This window comes from Panthera onca, chromosome C2, assembly GCF_046562875.1.
Source record: "Panthera onca isolate mPanOnc1 chromosome C2, mPanOnc1 haplotype 2, whole genome shotgun sequence".
Taxonomy (NCBI): domain Eukaryota; kingdom Metazoa; phylum Chordata; class Mammalia; order Carnivora; family Felidae; genus Panthera; species Panthera onca.
Genome location: NC_138347.1, coordinates 18696654 through 18721935, shown reverse-complemented (window position 1 = coordinate 18721935; position 25282 = coordinate 18696654). Strand labels below are relative to the sequence as shown.

The window sequence follows — 25282 nt, the reverse complement described above, 5'->3', positions numbered from 1 at the left end:
GCATTAATTACGTGGTAGAATCAATCTGCTACTTTAGGGCTTTGTTCCAACTACAAATAAATTATGTTCATGTACCTATGCAGCGAAGCATTGTAAAAATCCTATCATTTATTTAATTAAGTGACTCAGTTATAGATATAGAATGTAATCGGTTCATCTGCTGAATAAAGAGCTGCAGTACATCATTTTTGAAAATGTTTCTGTGGGGCTAACAGAATTTGTAACTTACTAACTCCTTCTCTACAAATTGCTATATGATTCCTTACACTAATGGTTATAATAAATTTCATTTTTCAAATAATAATTTGAGGCTAAAAAACAAAATATAAAGCCAGTTTTAACACAAAACCTGAAAGCACAAAATATAAACATCAGTTCCCATACTGTAGCATTTAAAGATCAAGTGTCAGAACTTTAGGATGAGAAAGACTTAACAAAATCACATCCTCTACAGTCTTCCTACGGGGGTGGGGGGCAGGGGTGGGGGTGGGCGGCAAACCCCCCGCTCCTGAGTGGAAAAAAAAATCTATACATTTACCTCCATTTCAGACAGCCCTGCCTACAAGAATGATGTCCTTTCTTCCATTAAGCCTAAATCAGGTCCCCTACAGCAGCGACTCTTCGAGCCTGTGCAGCAGAGCAAGCCAAAACCTCCCCCGTGTTACGGCCTTGAACAGATCAGACACTCCAGGAGAGGCATCATGTTCCTGATGGTTCTTGCTCAGGCTACATGTTACCAGGTCTTTCAGCTCCCATGGGACCTAATTTCTTGCTTTTTGTCTAGTCACTCTTACAGTCTTGTCCACCAGGGGCTGTGAGACTTGTCACACACCTTGTTGGAAATGAAATGCACAATGTCCACAAAATACCGTGTGCCAGTCTAACGGCACGGCTCATATAAAAAGAAAGGGAGGATAACTGGACAAGACCATGGGCACCCATGCTGGTTGCGAGAGATCCCTGATTCCTTGTCAAACTGTTCACAAAGCTTCCATTTAATAACTCATCCGAAAACAGATCCAAGACCAATGTCAATCTACCCCTGGCCTGTAGGCTGTCACCCTATCTTCTGTCCTCTTTTTTTTTTTATTAAAATTTTTTTTTTAACGTTTATTTATTTTTGAGACAGAGACAGAGCATGAACGGGGGAGGGTCAGAGAGAGAGAGACAGAGAGAGAGGGAGACACAGAATCTGAAACAGGCTCCAGGCTCTGAGCTGTCAGCACAAAGCCCGACGCAGGGCTCGAACTCACAGACCGCGAGATCATGACCTGAGCCGAAGTCGGACGCTTAACCGACCGAGCCACCCAGGCGCCCCCTATCTTCTCTCCTCTTGATCAGAATTAGTTTCTTCTATCTTCCCAGACATACACAACGATTATGGAGAGCAGTTCCAGGCTTTCACCCCTAAGTTCTCCTAGCCTACAATTTGTCTGGGTCACAAGGACTTGGATGTGGGTACAGAGGTGTTGTAGATTTAAAATAGACCCACAGGGGCGCCTGGGTGGCTCAGTAGGTTAAGCGTCCAACTTCAGCTCAGGTCATGATCTCACGGTTCCGGAGTTCAAGCTCTGCATCAGGCTGTGCTGACAGCTCGGAGCCTGGAGCCTGCTTTGGATTCTGTGTCCCCCTCTGGACCTCCCTCACTTGTGCTCTGTCTCTGTCTCTCTCAAAAATAAATAAAAACATTTAAAACAGACCCACAGATCTGTTAATACTCCCCCTTTCCCGAGGTGGGACTTAATTCCTTTCCCTTCAGTGTGGACTAGATGGAGTTCCTTGCTTCTAATGAATAGAAAATAGAGAAAGTGATCCTGGATGAGTTCTGAGTCTAGGTCAAAACAAACAAAAAAAAGGGCAATGCAGCTTCCTTCTTGTTCTCTTTCTTGGATCACTTGGTCTGGGAAAGCCAGCAGCCATGTCAGGAGGACACTCAAGCAGCTCTATAAAAAGGTTCCCATAACGAGGTGTGGCGGTCTCTTGCCAACAGCCATGTGAGTGCACCATCCTGGAAACAGACCCACCAGGGTCAAGATTCAAGTCTTCAGATGGTTGCAGCTTTGGACCATGTTCTGATTGCAACCTCATGAGAAACTCTGAGCCAGAGGCACCCAGCTAACCCATGCCTGAAATCCTGAGCATTACAGTAACTGTAAGAAACGAAATGCTTGTTGTTTTAAGTTGCTAAGTTATGGAATTATTTATTTGTTACATTAGCAGATAACTACTACAAGGAACAAGTGCTTCCTTTTTTTGTCTTGATCTACCTTGGGCTTTAATTTCCTACTATCTTTGTTATAGACATAAAGGCAGAAGCACAAAGTGGGACAGTTTCCCTTTCTCTCTCATCTTTTGCTGGCGTCTTTTGTTAACCATCCCTTAACGCCTGGCCCTGTCCTGAGAGCTGCAGGGCTCTCTGTTCTCTATTTAAATTGCTTTAAAATTATTTCCATTTTCTCATGATTTTCAACTCATTCTGACCTATAATCTTCCTGACACTATTTTTATCGGGCTGTGATGCTAATGCTCTGTTGTTTCTCCTAACAGAGAATATTTTTGCCTATATAATACAACAGCTGTATATTTTTATCTTTCTATAGCCCCTTTTAAATCTGAGATGCTGGTGTAACCACAGTGATTTCTTTATAGCCTACCCTTTTTCTGTCATCAGGATCTAGCAACGCAACAGTTACAATTGTATTTCTGGGATTTCTTTATTGTTTATGTATTTATTTTCGAGAAAGAGTGTGGGCATGCAAGTGGGGAAGGGACAGAGAGAGAGGAGAGAGACAGAATCCCAAGCAGGCTCCACACTCAGCATGGAGACCGACCTGGGGCTCGATCTCACAACTGTGAGATCATGACCGGAGCTGAAATCAAGAGTCGGGTGCTTAATCGACTGAGCCACTCAGACGCCCCCTATATTTCTGAGATTTTAAAAAAAGTATCTTGAATAGTCGTTTTAAAAATTTAGCGGACCAAACAATTACTTAAAAAATATGAGCTCTCCACTCAAAATTGCAAAAGCCCACATTATTTCTAAAAGAATACTGAAAATACTTTTGAGAGCCCCAAAAAATTTCAAATTCGTGTAACAAGTCAGAACAGATAATATAGTTCAACAGTTTGTGAGATTCTTGGCAGAAAGAGATCTTTCTAGGTCATTTTTTGTATCGCATGTACAATCGCTTAGTGGAAAGACTGTCTATACACTAAGCAAATCTCACCACAAGGTAAGAAAAATTAATACGTTTGCGTACAGGCAAACATCGTGGGTAACAAGCTCATACTACATACGTGATTAAATATTAAGCGTAGATTTAAATACACCACAAGGACCTTTGCTTACAGGCTCGTCAGACAGTGTTTTCTCAGTTGTGTGGATTCCATTCTAAGCCCTGGTGTGGCTCCAGTTGTCTACCTCATAGTAAGTGGGCAGAATCTGTAGTTCACTTGAAGGGGGAAGGAGGCATGTCCCTCATGAAACCTGTCACATGGCTTGGGGTCAAGGACTTGGTCTCTTTCATGGGGATCGGAGAAGGGTGGTAATAAATTATAGTGGAAAGAGTAGCTTTCCCTCCCCTGTGGAGAGCCTGCTAAGTATTTTTCCTCTTTATTCTGGTCAAAAGGTGTAACTTGACCTTCAGAGTCCATTGTTCCCTGGAAATAAGCCAGGGGAGTAGCTGGAATGGCCACTCTGCCCAGAAATCTCCACTGCTACCGCTGTTTCCCCTATTTGACATGACCCTACTTTCTGAAAGTTCCAGTGCCCTGGTTTTTCAGGTATGAAAGACAAAGAGAAGTCATGTTCCTCGGTCATGATTATACAAAAACCCTTTCTTTACTTGTTTCAGAGCGACAACAGCAATCATTCAACAGCGATGCCATCAACGGAATGACATGATAGGACAATCCTGGGAAGAGTCTCTAAGTCTGGAAAGTCTAAAGATATACTTTGGCACATCAGACTCAAGCATGCGGTCTCCTGAAGTGTGATGTTGGAAGAACCAGAACTAATGCTACGAACGTAGCGGGGAATTGGTCCAGATGCTTGGGAGACTCACTGTAAGCACAGAAATAGAGAGCATATGTATATATGTCTTAATACAGATCCAGCAAATAGAGCTATTCATAAACTAGAATCTTCCTCACTTCGTATCTGATCGGTCTTTCTTGCCTATGGCCTTCTTTTATTTGGGAAACCCTAGCCTTACACAGTAGAAGAGAGCAGAACTGAGGCCATTCTCTCATCTTTGACTCCTTCCCCCCTTCTTTGCCAATGGATGAGACTCAAATCTTTCAAAACCTTTCTCCAAGTCGTCTTCCAGCACGTGCCCAGGTTAACACATCCCTTGGTGAGTGCCCCATCTGCTTACATCACAGACACCCTGGTTTATACTTTTACGGTGCTTTGGATTCCTTTCCATCTCCTCTTTTAAATTCCATCTCCTCTTTTAAATACGCAAAGTGTGTTCCTTCTATTATACATCAAGCCCCTGAGAACAGGCACCTTCTCATTTCATTTCTTTCCACCCACCTTAGCATTTAATGCACTGATCTTTGTGAGATATAAAAATGAGACACTGCTGTTACTGAAATATTGTTATAATAAAGACTTCAGATGGCTTCTTCCCTCTATAGAACACCTCTATTTTCTAGCTCTTTCCTTACAGCAGATTGTTTTGGGGAATGTACGGAAAAGTTATTTTCATGTTAGATTTTTTTAAAAGATGGGGGAAAAAAATCAATTTTTTTGGTGTCATTCTCCCCACCTCCGCCCAAATTTCAATAAGAACATATTAGCCTAGAAGGCCCAATGCAGGAACTTTATAAAATTGGTTGAAAGAGTGCTTGTAATACACTTTTTATTCTTGTAGATGAAAAGCATCTCTTTCTTAAAAACAAAATAGAAAGTGCCATAAGAAAAGGCCCAAGGCAAATGACAGTCCTCAGCTGGTCTTGGTCACAGTTAAAATGGAGCTGGCCCTCAGCCCTGAGCTCCACCACGGGCTGAGCAGAATGCGGATGTCAACTGGATGTCGACTGCTGGCTCCTTAAAATTCACTGGTGTGACAATGGCAATATGGGAGACATTAGGAGAGCCAAAATGGTGTCTGACTTACTATAATTTAAGTTCTTCTGAAAAGCCCTGAAGGCAGAGATTCATAAAATCAATGACATCAGCCGTCAAGATGTGTCACTCCACTGTCCCCGCTGCCCTGTTAATAACTACACAGAGGGCATGACAATGCCACAGGGCAGATTTGGAGTTCTCATCAATGACTGTGGTTGGGGACAGTGGTGGCCTGAGCCTGCACCGGCCATGAGATGGGCAGGTTCTGTTCTTGGCCTGTGACCAACTGTACTGGAAACAGGGACCTCCAAGTGTTAGCATCTCCGAACAAGGTGAATTCCCTGTTCCTTCATGATCCCACGGGGACATGATGAGGATGAGGAAGGAAATAAATACAAGAAGGTATATGCACTGTTTGTGGAGTTAAATCTTTCTAGACTATACAGATTGGTCAATTTAGTAACTACTGTCTTTGATCCGCTGAAAACGATGGCTCCTGTGAGTCGGGCAGAGTTGTGCACAAAGTCAAAAACCAGGCTCGTGTGTGCTTCTGTTGTGGTGCGACATTATTTTTAAAACAGTTTGAGACACAGCCTAAATACAGAAAAAAGGGTGAAGGTGCATTTCTTAACGCTTGGGAAACCATAAAAAATTAAAAAAAAAGAAAGAAAAAAGTGTCTATTTTAGTGTTAATGGGCATGTTAAGTGGTATGAAAAATAAAAGACTTCTACATAAAACTGTGCACACACATCCTTTCTGTCATTTTAGTTACTCATGGGGAATAAGTCCATACAACCCACAGAAGAGAAAATGCAAGTATTTCAGGGCTCTAGAGGTAGTCCCATCCTGGTATTTTTAGGAAGTCACATCGACTTGAGAAACCGACTAAAGTCTGAGCCCAATTCAGGCAGAAAAGGACCCATCTGCATACCAGACAAGAAAGGAAGGAGGAGATATTCATAGGAGACACCAAGTCACCACCAGACAGAACCTGCATCTCTGTAGGTTTCCATTTTTGAGGACAGAGAGGTCTATTTAATCTTCTCTACTTAAGAAGGAGAAAAAAAAACAACAAAAAACAAAAAAACAAACCCTAAGTTGGAAGGGCTGTTTTACTGTTTGAAAAGGGAAGCTCAGAAAGAAAAAAACAGATCACTTAAATAGGAACTCGGAAGGTAAAGTGGAAGGGAAAGCAAGTCTGGCTTCCAAGGTCATTTCACATCCTCTCTCTCACTATTTGCAGGTTAGAGAGGCTATTGATGAAGGAAGGGGACAGCGTCTGCTCAAGCGCACGATGCGGAGACATAGAAGTAACCGGGTTATACCTGGTCGGGTGGTCAGTCCTCGGTCGGCAGCAGGGCGGGCGTCGACAGGCTCAACTGGGCACAGGAAGCAAGAAACACGGAAAGCAAACAAGACAAATCAAGATGGTAAGTGGTGGCTCCTGAACACAGGGCAGGGCAAAGCATGTGAAATACACAAGTTATAAAAAAAGCAGCAGCTGGAAAAGAACCACAGTGAGTTAATCCTGAGTATCAAGGAACAGGGGAGGGGTACCACCTCAAAAGGCTTCTCGCTACTGATGGGCCAACCCTGCTACTTAGTTTTCTCATAAAAGCACCCACCAGGACACATCAAAGAGGAGGGGCTGGGGAGTGTGGATTTACCTCTCATCAGGTTTAGAGATGGTTTCTTGGCTTTTGATTAGAAATAAAATACATTATACCCAGCCTGGCGGAAAAACTTAAAGATACCTCCTTTTACAACCGTCCGATCTTACCTTATTTTACGGTTAATTAACTACAAAAGGGCTCCATTAAATCCCCAGGGGAAATGCCAACGTGAATTTATCGGGAGAGAAAAGTTTCACCACATAATCTGCCATTTTAGTGAATCAAATTTGCTCCCAGTTTGGGGGTAAAAGAAGTAAGCCGGAAAGTCAGTCTCTCTCTAATTTTAAAGGCTGGTTTCTCTTTTCATAGATGACATACAGCTGAAATGTGTGCGATGTGAGTATTTCCTTTCGTATTTCTCAACTTTCACTGTTTTCCTTTGTGAGTATTCTGGGCCAGACCCAAAAAAACAGTGCAGGTGGGACAACGGTGCCCCACCACTGCTTATAATTAGCTGGTATTTCCAAAGTGCTTCTGATTCTCAGAAAAAAATTAAAAAAAAAAATTTTTTTTAAATGCTTATTTATTTTTGAGAGACAGAGAGCATGAGTGGGGGAGGAGCAGAGAGAGAGGGAGACACGGAATCTGAAGCAGGCTCCAGGCTCCTAGCTGTCAGCACAGAGCCTGACACGGGGCTCGAACTCAGGAACAGTGAGATCGTGACCTAGCCGAAGTCGGCCGCTTAACTGATGGAGCCACTCAGGTGCCCCTTGATTCTCAGAAAATATTAACTTGAACTTAGACTGGTCTTTGAAGAAACAGGCAAGGGAGAGAAACCAAGGTTTAAGGATTAATAATTGAACAAGGGGCAAATGAAGCCGAGGGAGGGGAAAAGCCCCTTGGGTAAAACCTGGGAAATACAGGGTAAGAAGGGAAAGAAAGGTGGGCGACGTCCACGGGAAGATACCGTGTGCTCGACAGGATGGCTTTGGGATCAGCAATTTCAATGAGACCACACAGCTTACTGGTGCACACAGCCCAGCCATTCCAAGGTGGGATTACAAACCCAAATTGATTCTGAATGTCACATGTTGGCAGAACAGCGAGGGAGAAGAAAGTGGCAGCAAGTCAAGCCTTTAAAATATGAAAAAAAATCAGGTTGCTGAGAATTCTGAGACATTTGGATGAAACAAAAAGAGCAGCGTGGGCTGGTCCTTCATCATGCAGACCGGCAACATGGTGAAGGGGGAGATGGAGGTGTCTAAACCCAACGTTCACGATGGAAGCAACTGTGGGCGAATGACCCCTTCTGAGGCCGTTTCTTCATATGTAAGCTAGCATCTTCTAACTGTAGTGAAATATTCCAAAAATGAAAAAGCTGGTTCAGAAACGCTCAAATATTACACGACTGCATTTATTGAATGTCCTGTTTATTATGGAGAAGGATGACTAACTTCTAGTACTTTACTGGTATGATAGATTAAACGACATGCTTCCTTCTGCATTTGAATGATCCTTATCCATTTGAATGATAGAGTTGCTCTGTATTTCACTTTTTCCCCCATCTGCAACAGTATTCAGCAAGGGACTTTATTATTCCTTGTAAAATAGAGTTAACAGAGGGATTATTTCTTTTTTGAGAATTTCCTCAAGAAGCCCTAACAAGAGCTCCGACGGTTCTTCAGGTGAAGGTAACAGTGTGCCAAAGCACACTCACAGAGCGAAAAAGTATCTTTAAGTGGTGATCCCATTCATCAATGGCTAAATCGTCGGAGACTGTATTTGACTCATGAGAGAAGCAGCAATTCATCTGTGGTTTAAACGCAGGCTGAAGAGCTGGTGGTTGGTCCCAGGGTCCAGTTTCATGGCACCATTTGTTTACTCTGTGATCTTGGGAAGCCACATTCTCTCCTATTCTCAGTTCTGTTCTAAGTAAATAGGGTATCTCCAGGGCTCAAATGTGCACACATACGCATAAGAACCTTACAAATGATAAAGCCCCATTCCCCAATTACTTAAAGAAATACAGAAAAAGCATCAAATGTATGTAGAGAAAAAGGTCCGAAAGATATTATTACCACCAAAAGCTATCATTAGTTATTTCTGGGTGAAAAGACTTTTTTTTACAAACTTCTCTGTCTTTTCTTCCCAATGTGTGTGTATTATTTGAAAACAGTAATAAAACCTTGTCTATTTTTTGGAAGATAAAACAATGAGTAGTTTTACAGACTTAAGCCCTCGTCTGCTTTCATGGCTTGAGACTGATTCAGTATGAATTAATATTCAAAAAATAAGTAACTCTTGTGTTCAGTGAGCAGACATCAATTTTTTTAGAAGACAGTTATGACACTGTTGCCCCAAATGAATACATATCAACAGGACAAAGTGGTGCGTTATTTCCCAGCCCAACATAAACACTTTCTAATTTTCCAAATGAACTATTACAGGTTGAACCTGAAAGTAATTTCGGTACAGTGTTCACGACATTTTACACTAGCTGTTTCATAAATTAAAAATAAGAAGGAGGTCATCTTAGAGAGTTTAGATAAACCTTAAGCGGAAATGCGTTATTCCCCTGCCTTCAGTAGCTCTGAGTCAAAACTCTCCCTAGGGCAGGGGAGAAACTGATCAACATTCTAGGGCTTCTGAGTTTCTTCTCGTACCTCTTGTAACAGACCAATCCTGAGTTGGATGCTGCTTGAACATGTCACCAGGCCAAAGGTAATGGAGGAATCGGCAGGAAAACAGTGTTACACGTATAGAACACAGGTGTGAAAAGGACATTACTTAATTTCAAATTCACCATTTAAAGTGATTTGGTCATTGCCCCTCTATTACATGCATACGGTCTTACCAAAACCTGCTGTGCCTCTCTGGGAATATTATAGTATTTCATGCATGCATTCTATACGAAGAGGCTGACCGGTGGCCACTTCTTGGCGGGCCTGCTCAGGCAGTTGTGGAAAAACAGGAGAAACACAAATGCCTTTAGCCAGATGACTTCACGGTCCGTAAGACCGAGGGTTTGATCAACAACAGCCTCACTTCAGTGTATCCAGTTAGGGTTTATGGATCTGAAAAAAACCACAGAAAACCCCTCAACGAAAACTACAGCTGGTCAAAGAGCCTCAAATATTGGGAAACTGTGATATGCTTAGTTTTTCAATATAAATTAAAAGAATGCCTGGCTGCCTGACCCTCTCTCTGGACTGTTCTTAAGAAAAAGCAATAAACTGTAGGCGTTTGAAGCTGTGATGGTGAGGACTGCATGAACAACGAAAGGAAATCCTTTGAGAATTTTCGATGTTTGTCATGGCTCTGTGTGTAAGCACCTGTCTGAGATGGTTACAAGGAATAAGACCCTGGGGAGAGAGAGTAAAGGGAGATGGGGAGAGAGAAAGGGCAAGATTTTAGGACTGTGTCATGATATGGCTTGTTACAGTCATGCATTTTTAAGGATATACTGTTTGAGCCATAGGGTGATTCTAAGACCAGCTGGTATAACCTCGCTGATAAGGTCCTGATTCTATAGGAAGGAAGGAAGGAAAGAAGGAAGGAAGGAAGAAGGAAGGAAGGGAGGGAGGGAGGGAGGAAGGAAGGAAGGAAGGAAAGAAGGAAGGAAGGAAGGGAGGGAGGGGAATTGAAGGGAGGGAAGGAAGGAAGGAAGGAAGGAAGGAAGGGAGGAAGGGAGGAAGGGAGGAAGGAAGGGAGGAAGGGAGGAAGGAAGGAAGGGAGGAAGGGAGGAAGGAAGGAAGGAAAGAAGGAAGGAAGGGAGGGAGAGGAAAAGAAGGGAGGGAGGGATGGAAGGAAGGAAGGGAGGGAGGGAGGGAGGGAAGAGACAGAAAGAAAGAAAGGAAAGGAAGCAAGCAAGCAAGAAAGAGCAAGCTACACTAAACATTTACTGTGTTGCAGAATCTTAGCTAAGAGCTTTCTCTGCCATCTCTTTTAATGCTCATACCCTATCTCTGAATTAGGAATTATTGTCACCTTTGTTTGACAGACCAGGAACTAGCCAGAGAGGCTCTCTAACTTGCCCACAACACACAGCAGCACTGGAATTTAAACTCTGATCCACACCATTCAGGAATGTGGGGTAGCTTCTATCCTGTGGGATGGTGGGGATGTGGGGCTGGTTTTGGTGGTCACCACGGCCACAGGGGAAGGGAGGACACTACTGGCTTCTAGCAGACGGGGACCAAGGATGCTAGACGCCGTGCACAGGGCAATCCCACACACACACAAAATAGCATCCTATACGATCTCCTAAATTCCTGCTGGACATTCCTTTATCTATGATTATGTGAGTCCAGAACCTAACTCAGTTGAAACACAAAGCATTTTTTGCACAGTTCTTACTGTAATCTGGATACCCTTAAGAGCTCACCATTGGGTAAGACGAGGAAAGACTGCTTTATTTAGCGCCTTCTCAGGAGTTATTTACGGTGTGGGAAAATCACCCACTGTTGCTCACAAAGCCTGAATCATGGAATCAGCCCTTGTATCAGTCTGCATTTGTATTTGTCACATCCATTCAGGACAAACACCTGATCATGCCATTATTTCCATTAGTAGTCAAGCCTCAATACTTACATGTTGAAATACTTATAAATTACACCTATTATATTGATTTCTCCTCTCCCCCCAAACATTGTCAGATCGGTTTTTTTAATTAATTAATTAATTAATTAATTATTTATTTGGTCAGCCCATTTTACGATTCATTGTTAAGAAGGCTTTTCAAAATGCGATAAAGGCAGTGTTGGGTCTGATAACAGTGAGAACAAGAACTCAAGCTCTGAGATCCTAAATATTATTGCCTTGTAACACTTTCATGTAAGATTGCACTATTTATCAGTAACAGATCTTTATTTAACAAGAGTATCAGCTCTTCTGATGAGGCTTGGGCAATGTAACAGCTGTGTCCTGCCTGTCAAGGATCCAGAGGCATTCAAGGACTGAGCCCAAGGGGGCATCTTGGCAACACCCAAGGGACCAGGGTGTGTGTATATGTGCAAAAGCAGAGACTGTCTCCTAGCACCAATGGCCACAGGCCACTCTCAGAGTCTACTTCTGAGCAGATGTGTTTAAACCCAAAATCTGTTGTTCCTAGTCTTCCAAAAACTGATCACTTTGGGGAAACCCAGTAGTGAATCTAATCTTCTTTCTCTGGATTATTTAGCAAGAGTTGCAGGGAGAATCACTACTTGGTTTCTAGCTTGGACCAAGGCTTCTTTCTTATTTGATTTGGGAGGATTGTCAAGGGGCAGAAGACCAGGCAAACAGTGGATATGCTGACAATGGCATCGAGGTTTGGATTGTAGGAAGTTGCTTCGGTAAAATAGTTCCTCTCTCTATTTCTATGCAAAAAGAACAACTGATATCCTTGCATTTTTCCCCCCTAAACAGAATGGGTCAGTTTGGCTACTGTTTAAAAACTTTAATATAAGCAGAGTGTTTAACAGAATGCATATAATTTTTAATGGAGGCCACATATATGCACATGAATACATACAAAGTCAAGATGAAATGCTTAGAGCGTATAAAGGCAGATTTATTTACCTGTTGGTATTATTTATACTACTAATATGATAAATGTAAAGTTAAATTTACCTCATTAAAGATACCGACAAAATATGATATTCATAGTAAGCAGTTAAGCTCTCAGTATCTGATTAAGTAAAAAGAAAAATCTGAAATTCAGGAAATGCAACACCTTCGAGAAAAATATACACTATTTGGCTCTTCTAGATTGTGCTATGTGGGACCAAGATCATTGCATTTCACTGTATTCGCTAAACTTGAAGGTTAACATAAACAGGGCTTGAGTGTCTTTTTCTCTGTTGTTAAACTTTGTACAGTCTACATTTGTAAAGGATTTACAACATTTAAGAGAAATACCAAGTATTACATCAAACGTACACAATAATTTCTGTAAATTAATTTTTACTCTGATATAGCTTCCTTTGGCTTTCTAAACCTCTTTCTATAAAGTTTACTGTAAATAAATTATAATTTCTAGTTTCTATTATTTGTGTGTGTGTGTGTGGCCATAAAAATTCGGGTAGGCTCTGAAATAGGCTTTATCCTACTTTTCCAAAATCAATAAGTAATGGAAAGTATTAAATGGGAACATTTTACTTATAGAAACTATATATTTGAAAGATGTGAAACGGTCTTAGATTATGAGAAACCAATTCGAAATTCTTTACAAATTATAATTTTAGAATCACTGCAGATGAAAAAATTCTCCAAAGCAGAGGGAATTTTTTAAGAAAAAAAAAGTCTAATTTATAGATTTAAATTTTTTCATAAAAAGCTAGGAGGTGAACATAAATGACAAACATTTAACATTATTTGGTATAAAGGGAATTAAGATTGTAATTTCCTACTCAAGGAAGTTCATCAGACTTCAGATGTGGTACCTATTTCTCCCTGAATTAAACAATTCAATGTTCTAAAGGAAAAGAGGAAACCTAGTGTGCATTCAATTTACAAATGAGACTGGACATTTTCTACAAAGAATTCTCATTAGTGACTGAATGATGAGGATTTTAAATGGCCAAAATGCATCCACCTATTAAAAAAAAAAATGGTATAACAAGCACTCTATTTTAATTTAATAAGGAAGTTAGCCTCATAACTAAAGTTTTTAAATTTTTGCAGAAGTCTTAATTTTTTTCCTCTATGTAAAAATTATTTTTATAACTGGTAAAGTCTTACTTTTATGTTATATAGAACATCGCTGTTTGGATCTGATATTATGAGTATAAGGTGCCCTTTTTCAAATTGAAACAAATTTGGAGTGATTTCTCATATGGAAATGGTCCAATATTTTCTGTAATGGTTCTTAAAAAAACCAAACTTTTGTAGTACACTGAAGGTCTACTATGGAATTCATATTTAGTCTGATGTGTATACTGATTGCGTTTCGAGATATCCATACTATAAATATTCGTATTACAAATATTACCACTATCCAAATTTGCTACTTTAACAAAGAAACTCACAGGGAAAATCTTGTGTTCTTAAAAAATATGCTATTAGTATTTAGAAATCAAGGTGTTCCTGTGTTTGAAATTTTATACTTCCCAACCTGTAAAAATGATCACGGAAGAGAACTAAAAGATACCCTCTCCTGAAGAGATATTTAGAAGTTTCTGCTAAGAAATCCCTGTGAAAGACAGTGCATCAGAAAGTACATCATCCAATGTGCAAATCTGTTGACAGAGAAAATCTCTGAGCTGTCACAGGAAAAAACCCGTACTAATTAATACGCATCCTAATTTTGACAGCGGTCTTAAATTTAACTTTCTAAACACAAAGTTATTTAAGTCTTGGGTAAAATTACATTTTATCTGCAGGTGATTTTTTACCTTTGTCTTTAACACTCAATGCAATCTGAAATTTGATGCATTAGAATAAATAATCAACAAAAACTACCTGGGTGCTTTTCAAGCCTCCATTTAAACAGGGCCCGCGAAAACGCTTCCTCATGGGGTGAACTGTGATTCACATCATTTCATCCTGTTTGCTCTGAATGGCCACTGCCTCATAAACATACACTGAATATTGTTCTTTTTTTAAATTTTTTTCCCCAGAGGCAACAGAATACCTCTCAGTGAGAAAGTACATTTTTCAACTTCATATAAGAAGTCACCACTCGAGAATATCAGAAAGATGTACCCATGCTAGAATGTTCTTGTTGTCTCCGGGGCCTCTTACCTTCGTTTTCTGTATTGGCCGGCACCGAGTCGACCCCGAAAGGATGCCAGGGCTGCAGATCGTCCAGGCTGAACTCCCCGTTCACGGGAAGAAGCTCCACGGTGGTTTTCGTCTCGGTCAAAGACGGCATGAGGGCATCGTTTCCGTAACTGATTCTTGGTTCGCTGATCATGTTGGCCAAGACGTCATCCGAGTAGTTTTGCTCTTTCTGAAGCAGCTCATCTAAACAAAACAAAGCCATGCCTTTGGTGGGTCCCAGTGACAGTGCAGCAGTGGCTCCCATTTTCTGTCTGCCAGACACGACTGTAACTGTTCTACACCCGTGAGCTCACGTGGAGCCATGAGGTGGGCACCGGCATCGTTTCCATCTTACAGATGTGAAAACTGAGGCCCGTGGGAGTTGAGCCACGTGGGCAAAATCATAGCAAGCTCAAGGCAGGACTGGAGCCCAGGGAGAATGGCTAACACCCAGGCTGATGCTCCGAATGACCCCACCGTTCCTCCCAGGGATGAATGACCTTGAGAGCTGTACCTCCACTTCCTCCTCTGACACGGATTCTAGGATCCTGTGATTGCAGAGGAATCAATAGTGTGCTGTGGTGAGGTGTCTGACGGGAAGCGGTGGCATCATATGAGGTACAGTTACTTTCACGCTGGAGGATATAATCTAGTGAATCCCTCCCTAGTCTTCCCTTGAACATGCGGGAGCCTAAATGACGGCAGCCTCCTCTATTCTCGAACAGTTCTCCTTGTTTTGCTTTGAATAGATCTGCCTTCCTCAAAGGCCCCCTCGGGGCCACATGATCTGTGTTCTGAGGCAACAGGGAAGCAGTCGCCTTGCCTTCCCGGCTGTGGCCTTATGGGCACAAAGTTCTGCTCCAGCCTCTTCCTTGGGTGAAACCTCCCTGACTCCCAGCACATCTCATGCCACCTCAGACCAGATTTCCCGCCTCTCCCCTCTGCTGCCTCTCTTTGCAAAAGACGCTATCGGGGGCGCCTGGGTGGCTCAGTCGGTTAAGTGGCCGAGTTCGGCTCAGGTCATGATCTCACGGTCTGTGGGTTCGAGCCCCGTGTCGGGCTCTGTGCTGACAGCTCAGAGCCTGGAGCCTGTTTCAGATTCTGTGTCTCCTTCTCCCTCTGACCCTCCCCTGTTCATGCTGTCTCTCCCTGTCTCAAAAATAAATAAAACGTTAAAAAAAAAAGATGCTATCAGTTACCCCCTTTTGTAAACAACGGAACTAAACTACATCAACTTTGAGGACCAGAACTGACTTATCTGAAGTCCTTGTGGGCTGGTGAAAATTCCTAAATTATACGTTTCATGATGGCAGTGCATTTTTACTAGAAAAGAGAGCTGGGAATATAACCCGGCACCAACTGTAATCGTTGCTTTAAATACAGGGTTATCATAAGATTAGTGAATCCCCTGTTATGCGGCCACAGTTCACCAGATTTTTCTGTGTGACGTATTTTTAAAAATGAGACACCCATGAATAGCATGGGCGCCATTAGAAATGATAGTCACCAGAGTATCTCATTTCCCAATCATGCCTCTGTCAAGAATTTACTGTACTAGATCTTTCAAACCAAGTGTTGGTTAGTATTACTGCTGCAAAAAATGCAGAAAATAAAATCAGGATTTAAATTTGACTTGTAACATTTTACTGTCATCCCTCACATTCTCTTTTAAGTGGAATTTTTTTTACTTGAAAAATTAAAATTCTGTTCAAATATATCTATTAAAACAATTTGATAGGATAGCATTAAAGCATGAGATTAATATCCTCCTATGGAGTCAGGTTTATTGCAAGATATTATTTTAAATGATGAAATCTCAAGCCAATCAGTCCTCCTGAAATCTAATTTGAGTTATAATGTATAGCTATTTTCTGCAGCACCATTCTAAATTCAGTATTTGATGCTTGTAATGACTTTCCTATGCAGATGAAAGGTCCCCATTAGATCTACTTCAACTTTTTCATGTCTCACAGAGTCATAGGTAATGGCTAATAACTTAGCCAATGTCTGCTTTAATGAATTTAATGGGCATTTCTTTTATATAAATCTCATGCTTGTGACTGTTAAGCACTTACAATACTGAAGAGATGATCTTTTGGAATAATTATTGGTGCTCACAAGTTCATCTTGGAAGGGAATAACCTTCACCAGCATGATCCACTCTCGGCCCCACCTGGGGCCATGTTGGTACCTTTGTGGCATTTACAGTCACTTAACCACCTCCCCTTCCATCTGGAAACGTTTTGTCTTTGTCTTGCATACTCAGTACCAAGCTGGTTCCCTGTGACTTCTCTGAATAACTCCTCTTGTTCCTTTTTTTAAAATCTCTTTGTCCATCTATTATCTTTTCGGATCTCCATCCATCTCTTTCTGCAAGTTTTCATCTGGAAATCCCTCCCACTCCTGAAACTCTACGGATGAATCTGAAATGTATTTTCCTAGCTTTCCCTTGTCCCTCCCACGCCTCCTACCCAGGCTCTTTGCATTTCTAAGTCCGCTGGGTCTGTTAGCTTATATCTCTCATGAACTTTCAGAGCTACGGGGTGAAACCTTCATAACTGTCTGCGGCTCTCTGTATTTCTTTGTGTCCCATACTCCTATTACTGACACCTCCCTTTAAAATTCCATTTCCGGATTCTCTCTTATTCATTTCTCACTCTCCCTTTCTACTGCCTACCTCCCTTGAACCATCGTTACTTTCTGCCTTGATCACTGTGATGGTCTCTTGTGGTCTCTGCTCTACCTTTCATCCCTCTCCGAAAGGCTCTGCCTCGTCTCGGTAACTCATTTCCTACTGAATGAATCCCAGACTACTTTGCCAGATGGTAAAGGCCCTCTGTGATCTGGGCTCACCTCATCTTTCTAACGATGAGGCTTTTAAACTTTCTGCTGTATATACCTATGCTACTGTGATTTATAGTAAGAAACATATATTTGGTCTCTGTAGGCAGAGAGCTCCTAAAACCCTTGAAATTTCATAGGTGATGGGAGGAATAAAGGTATTTTTCGTTATGTCATGAAGTGACTTTTGAAAAGCCTGTAGGTCACCTAAGGATGGGGGGCTGGTGCCCAGAGGAAGTGACCATGTGATCAGAGGGTTAGAAGTTTCAGTCCCAGGGGCGCCTGGGTGGCTCAGTCGGTTGAGCGGCCGACTTCGGCTCAGGTCATGATCTCATGGTCCATGAGTTCGAGCCCCGCATTGGGCTCTGTGCTGACAGCTCGGAGCCTGGAGCCTGTTTCAGACTCTGTGTCTCCCTCTCTATGACCCTCCCCCGTTCATGCTCTGTCTCTCTCTGTCTCAAAAATAAATACACGTTAAAAAAAATTAAAAAAAAAAAGAAGTTTCAGTCCCACACTCTGCGAAGGGAGAGGGGCTGGGGATTGAGCTCAATCACCAATGGCCAATAAATAAATCAGTCAAGTCTATGTAATGAAGCTTCTGTAAAAACCTGAAAGGACAGGGTTCTGGGAGCCTCAAGTTGATGAACACGTGCAGGTGTGTGTGGGTGGGGGGCAAACGTGCTGGAAGCTGTGAGCCCTTTTCCACAAACCTTACCCTACTTTTAACTTTTCCTGGGTTGTATCTGTTTATACTAAACTAGTAATCTAGTGAGTGAAATGTTTCCCTCTGTTCTATGAGCCGTTCTAGCAAATTAATAGAACCCAAGGAGAAGGAACTTCTGATGTACAATTGGTCATCAGCAGCACAGGTGACAATCTGGACTTTCGACTGGATGTTGGGGGTGGGGGAGGGGAGTCCGAGGACTGAGCCCATAACTCTTGTGGGATCTGCACTACCTCTGGGTAGATGGTGGCAGAATTGGGTTGAATGATTGAATTCTCCAGTTGATGTAGGAAAACTGCTTGGTGGTGTGGGGAAAAACCCACACATTGGAATTGGACCCACAGCTCTCTCAAGCTGAGTAGCTTGGATTATGCCCAGATGGGACCATGCATTCCCATCAGGGCACCTTTGCTCTCTGTTCCTGCTACACAGGAAGACCATTTCTGCTTATCTAAATTATATGAACTCGTTTTTTTAAACGTTTATTTATGAGAGAGAAGAGACTGAGTGCAAGCGGAGGAGGGGCAGAGAGACAGGGGGACACAGAATCCAAAGCAGGCTGCAGACTGTGAGCTGTCACCACAGAGCCCGACGCGGGGCTCGAACTCACAAACTGTGAGATCATGACCTGAGCTGAGGTTGGACGCTTAACCAACTGAGCCACCCAAGCGCCCCTAAATTATATGAACTCTTGAAAGCCCAGCTCAAACGCCCTCTCCTCTCTAACTCTGCTCTCAACAACTTTATGAGGGTTACAAGCATTATGACTTTTATGGGCCAGGAAACTGAGGCGAGGAGGGGTGGCTGAATCTCTTTAAGATCCCATGGTCAGTAAGCATCTGTGCTGAAGTGCAAGATCTGGGCTGCAGAAAACCAGCCTTCCTCCCGGCGACCCCCACCCATCTAGCCTCCACGGTACCAAAGGAGGGCTCACTCCTGGTCTCAGGTCTGCGCTGCTCATTTGCAGAGTGATTGTACGTCTGACTGTTCCAGAATGTTCTGCACATTTACAGGGCTGCAACCGGACTCAAATACCACCAGCCCCATGGAATGGCTATATTGCTTTTGCGCCTTCAAATAGGCAGTTTCCAGGCCCAGGAGCTGAAGGAAGTCCTGTCCCCATCTCGGCCCACGGCAGTAAAAAGGGTGAAGCAGGAAACAGTCACAGAGGAAAACCTTACATCTGTGCTTCATAAAATATCCAGGACACTTTGGCTTGCAGCAAATTGCGGTGCCTCTTTTTCTCTTTTATTTCTTTTATTGTTGGCAGAAAATTTCCTCCAAATGGCCACTAAAATGTTGAGCCCCATGGTGGTTAATTTGCCTGGTTTATTCATGTGCAGAAAATTAGAGAATGACACATTCAAGAAATGTTACATTTCTGGCAGAGTGAAAAGCACTTAGGCTTTTTTGGGGGAGTACAAGAGAGCAGAAGTAAGTGCTCTTACCTCAGTTTAACACGGGAGATTTAGAAACAACCACCTCTGGTTATCTCATTTGGAACAATGAGGTCTGTCTGTGGGGTTTTTAAGGGACAAAAAGCAGGTGGAAATGATGGATTATCGTTAGTTGGTGAAGGATTATTCCATTTTGTGATCATAAAATGTCGAAGGCAGCCAGCTACCTCTTGGTATTATTAAGGGCTCAGGATTTTACCAATGGCTAAGATAATCGGCACCAGGCTATTCTGCCTGTGATTAAAACACACACACACACACACACACACAAAGAGCCACGTATATAATTATTTCATTGCTCCTTCTAAGTGGGGCTTCATCTTCGAATTCTGTGGTAAGACTCATCACACAGAAACCACACATCTGGTATGCTGCTGGCCCTGATGGATTACCTGTTTATCGGACTTAATTTAATATTTTGTTACAATGCGCCCGATGCCATATATTGGCGATTTCCAAAGCTTTTAAACATCTACATTTGCCAGCTGCTATATTAAACTAAGACACTAGGTTCATTTCTCCCCCGAGACTCTCCTCTCCCCCCCTCCCCCCTTTGTAAAAGCTATTTGTTATTGCCCAGAGTTGCGGCAATTATCTCCGGAGTCAGATTTAGTCTCTTCTAGAATACTCAGCACGCACGAGCGCTGTAGTTAGAAGCGGGAATACTCACTCAACTGGGTTCAGTGATGGTAATTTTAACCTACAGCTTAAACCAAACAGAGATACTCAATTTCAAATATGAAACATATGGCAAACCTTGCCCTTTTGAAAAGTGTGCTGAGAACCTACACTAGGCATACTTAATAGTAAAGAGAAAAGGAAACAAAAAACGCCTCAGCACGTAGTTATCGGAGGAAATATTTAAAATATTTTGAGGTGATGGGGATTAAGGGGCACACTTGTGATGAGTACCAGGTGCTGTACGAAAGCTTGGAAATCACTATACTGGACTCCTGAAGCTAATGTTATACTGTCTGTTAAGGAACTGGAATTTAAATAAAAACCTAAAAAAATATTTTGAAGAAAGCAACATCAAGAGAGTCACCCAACAGTGATGCCATCTTCAAATGACTAAAATACTTTGTTTTTGTGGTGTGGAATAGACTTCCACCATAGTTTGAGAGAAATGGCCTCATGAAAGGATTGCTGAATGGGAAAACAGAGGAATTCTAGATCATTTGTTTCACATGCCTCTTCAAATGATTAATCTCCTCGCCAACCTCCTAAAGATTTAACTGCCATATTTTCGGTTTCAAGGAAATACAGTTTATAAACATTGAAGCAGTTCTCTTTCACAAGCTTCAGTTATAATCGATTAACTATCTCTTCTACCTTTTAAACACGCTTGGGGTGGGGGGAGGACAATCTCCTTCATGTAAAGGAAGTTCAGCCTCAGCCTTTTCCTCTGTAATACACACCTATTAAAGGTCTGATTTGGAGGGGCACCTGGGTGGCTCAGTCGGTTAAGCGTCCGACTTCAGCTCAGGTCACGATCTCGCGGTCCGTGAGTTCGAGCCCCGCGTCAGGCTCTGGGCTGATGGCTCAGAGCCTGGAGCCTGCTTCTGATTCTGTGTCTCCCTCTCTCTCTGCCCCTTCCCCGTTCATGCTCTGTCTCTCTCTGTCTCAAAAATAAATAAAACGTTAAAAAATAAAATAAAATAAAGGTCTGATTTGGAGACTGGCACCAACTGAGGTCCCCTAGGCTTGCTGGTTTTTCTACTTATAGGATTGAAACGGCATTGCTTTCATTATTATTATTTTTTTCTATTTTCTGATTCTTCTGGTTCCTCGTGGAAAATATGTATTTATCCATAGCCTCTCTCCAAAATGGAAATTTCCCTTCAACTCTAACAGGGGACTCTTATATGACCAATGCTTACCTCTTTTTTTTAAATAAATAAGAAAGCATAATTTATGTGTTTCTCTGCGGTGATCCGTCCATTTATGTTTTCACAATTCTTACCTGTTTCATAAATACTTACACATCTCAAAGGATTGAGGATTCCACCTCTGAACAATGCACCCCCCTCCCCCATGCCACCACAGCTGCATGGGAAGTATTTATGAAAGGGATGTCATTTTTCTCCTATCAAGAAGCTCTACTATAAATCTGCTGTCATCCATTCTAGGCATTTTGCCCACACCAGGACTAGATCAGATTTAATTTTCCAATCACAGTTCTGTGCATGAAACCCCCTAAGGCTTGCAATTCCTCACCCATCAAATTAGAGGAGGTTGGATGGATGGTCTTAGCAGTTCCTTCACTTTGAATTCTATTACCTATACTCTTGCTAGGTAGGTGTGCCCCTGCCCCTGCCAGAGCTAGGGAACCGGAATCTGCACCCCACTGTGGTCCCCAGGTGATTCTTTTTTTTTTTAATGTTCTATTTATTTTTGAGACGGGGGAAGGGACAGAGAGAGAGAGAGAGGGAGACACAGAATCCGAAGCAGGCTCCAGGCTCTGAGCTGTCAGCACAGAGCCTGACATGGGGCTCAAACCCACAAACCGTGAGAGATCGTGACCTGAGCTGAAATCGGACACTTAACTGAGCCACCCAGGCTCCCCCCACCCACATGATTCTTAGTCACATTACAGTCCAACCACTGCCACAAGTTGTAAAGAGGCATCACTACACAACTATCTCAGTTATCACTTCATAAAAGACAAAACAAGTCTTGGAAACAAGGTGTGAAAGACGAGCACGGTCAACAAAGAACACTGCCAGAAGAAACCTTACGTCTGAACACCTCCAAGTCATGTTCTCAGAACCCAACCCACTCTGTTGCCTTGAAACTATCATTCACGACAACGTTTCTGAGTCAGAAAGCCACGGGAAAAGGAAAGGCTAGTTAGGAATTTCCTTTTTTGCCAGAACATTTGTCAGGCAGGAAATTACACAGGAGCCAGAGCAGGGAAGTGCTCGGGAGACAGGTCAGCATTGTTCAGACTCTGAGAAAAAGAATATGAACTTAATACTTAAGTATTAAGAGTACTAGAAGGGGGGCGCCTGGGTGGCTCAGTCGGTTAAGTGGCCGACTTCAGCTCAGGTCACGATCTCGCGGTCCGTGAGTTCGAGCCCCGCGTCAGGCTCTGTGCTGATGGCTCAGAGCCTGGAGCCTGTTTCAGATTCTGTGTCTCCCTCTCTCTGACCCTCCCCCGTTCATGCTTTGTCTCTCGCTGTCTCAAAAATAAATAAACGTTAAAAAAAAAAAATTAAAAAAAAAAAAGAGTACTAGAGGACACACTTCATTGCTCTGCTTCCCTCTACTGAAGACCAGCCCTAGCTGGTGACTCTTTTACTTCTAAGCATAGTTCAATGGAGCAGAAGCTGTTTACAATGCTAATTGGTGGGATGCCTGGGTGGCTCAGTCAGTTAAGCGTCTGACTTTGGCTCGGGTCATGATCTCTCACACGGTTCGTGGGTTTGAGCCCCACGTCGGGCTCTGTGCTGACAGCACTGAGCCTGATTTGGATCCTCTGTCCTTTTCTCTCAATTAGCCCACCCCCACCCCACCCAATAAACAAACATTAAGAAAAATAAATAAAACGGTAATCTGGGGGAGAACCTATGTGGTCTTCAAGGGATTATTGTACATGGTCGGGACGTCTTGATCCACGTGTGACTTGTGGGACAGCCATACTGTGGCGGGACTGTGTTATGCTAGGGCATCTCGAAAGCAGGAGATCAACCCTACAGAGACACCTTCCACTTCAGTTGCCTTTTCATAACCATTAGCTCCTTTCATATCCACAACGGTCTGCATTGTGGGATGCTATCCCCACTGATGGCTGACCAAACTGTGACATCCCTCTTGAGAAAGCACAGTTATCAGGTGGCAGAATTGAGATCCGAACCCAAGTATCCTGATTCCGAGTCCAAATGTTTTCACTATTCCATGAAACATTCTATTTTACGGTTGACAAGGCTATTTGATTACTGACTAATATTATAGAAATACATACACATCTATCATCACATGTATCCTGTTTCTCGTAATCTTTTTTAAAGTTGGTTTATTAATTTTGAGAGACAGAGAGAGTGAGTGGGACAGAGGGAGAGACACAAAGACAGAATCCTAAGCAGGCTCTGCACTGTCAGCACAGAGACCGACGCGGGGCTTGAACTCAAAAACCTCAAGATCATGACCTGAGCTGAAGTCGGACACTTGAATGACTGAGCCACCCGGATGCCCCTCTCATAATTTTTGACAGATTTGGAAAGTGAAGAATTCAGTGGTATCTTTTTTTTTTTTTTTCTTCACACAAAGGAACCAAGATAAGAGATTTTTGCCATGGGCCAAGGTCATAGAGCTCTTCCATGATGAAGGAGCAGAGCTGAAAAGCCAGGTGGTTCCCAGCTGCACAGCCATCCACTGTTCCCTCCTCTAATTAAGGGAGCCATTTTGACAGCCCATCCCCTGTGGACACGTATCTCCCACTTCTTTAGATTTCCCTTTCTCTGGAAGACCGGCATAGCAGGGTAGCTATGTGAACTGTTATCAGGTATCATCAATTCGGAGTCAAATTTAAGATAATGTAGACACCTTTGGGTTTTGAGCCAAGTAAATGGTTGAACTCTGCATACTTATCCCAAATATCCCTTCTCATCAATGGTGCAGGGACTTGAACACTTCAGTGGTCAAGAGCCAAACGGCCTAAGAAGCACCTGGGTGGCTCAGTCAGTTAAGCCTGAGACTTCGGCTCAGGTCATGATCTCACGGTTCGTGAGTTTGAGCCCCACGTCGGGCTCTATGCTGACAGCTCAGAGCCTGGAGCCTGCTTCGGATTCTGCGTCTCCTTCTCTCTCTGCCCCTCTCCCACTCATGCTCTGTCTCTCTCTCCTTCAAAAATAAATAAACATTAAAAAAGAACTTAAAAAGAGCGAAACAGCCCTGTAGGATGCTGCATTTCCACCTTGGGCAAAAGATTATAGACATATTATCACAACGTAATGCTGTTCCACAAATCTAGTTTGTATTTCGACCTCCATAAAATTGGGTCAGTCCTCTTATTTTTAGCCACACTAGCAATCGAGAATCTCTCTGAATCTGGGTTTATTTTGCTTTAGTACTTTGTTGGACATAGATTTTTTTTTTTATAATTTTTTTTTTTTTTTTTAACGTTTATTTATTTTTGAGACAGAGAGAGACAGAGCATGAACAGGGGAGGGTCAGAGAGAGGGAGACACAGAATCTGAAACAGGCTCCAGGCTCTGAGCTGTCAGCACAGAGCCCGACGCGGGGCTCGAACTCACAGACTGCGAGATCATGACCTGAGCCGAAGTCGGCCGCCTAACCGACTGAGCCACCCAGGCGCCCCTGGACATAGATTTTAAACGAAGCATGCTTCGTCCACTTGTGGCAACAATCTGTCCCCGGAGGGGACACAAACACAGCTACACGTTACTTGTGAGAATATTTCCTACTGCCAAGTGACATTGCTTAAAAGTATCACTTGTCCAGCTTAAGGCTGAGGGTACGAAAGAAGTCCCTTTCTATTTAAGACAGATTTCCTTTTTTTGACTTTCAAACAACAGAGATCAAACAACTTTGATCTAACCAATGACATCAGTCAGAAATCAGGAGAAAAGTCAGTCCATCTCCCTGGCATCAAAAAACAGATTAAAGAGTTTCCTCTCCGTGCTTCTTTGTAGGATCTGTGCCAAAGTTGTGATCCTATTTCCAACTACCTTAGGAATCTTGGTCCTGCCTGCGTGGTTGGAAGTCTAAGCAATCCGGAGAGGAAAAACCTTCTCAAGTTTAGACAACAAACCAAGTTTACAGATTATAGAGAGACTCTTTGAAAGCAGGCTGTACTGAGGTTATAATTTG

At 42.6% G+C, this 25282-nt stretch overlaps 1 protein-coding gene and 1 long non-coding RNA gene across 8 annotated transcripts in view; one reads left to right on the top strand and one right to left on the bottom strand.

The window, feature by feature from the left end:
• The window catches only part of APP (amyloid beta precursor protein), a 274501-nt gene that overhangs the window by 13949 nt on the left and 235270 nt on the right, over positions 1 to 25282 (bottom strand). For 4 of the 7 annotated variants that reach the window (XM_060640325.3, XM_060640327.3, XM_060640329.3 and 1 more), the window contains 2 exons: positions 14411 to 14632; positions 6401 to 6454 (listed from right to left, as the gene is read on the bottom strand). In XM_060640325.3, the coding sequence (XP_060496308.1) occupies positions 6401 to 6454; positions 14411 to 14632 (276 nt within the window). The remainder of the gene's footprint in view (positions 1 to 6400; positions 6455 to 14410; positions 14633 to 25282) is intronic. The other 3 variants (XM_060640328.3, XM_060640326.3, XM_060640331.3) reach the window with 1 other exon arrangement.
• LOC132683904 (uncharacterized) lies at positions 6339 to 7927 on the top strand. The gene is made up of 3 exons (XR_009612463.2): positions 6339 to 6505; positions 7058 to 7084; positions 7670 to 7927. It is a non-coding gene; the product is annotated as an uncharacterized LOC132683904 (long non-coding RNA).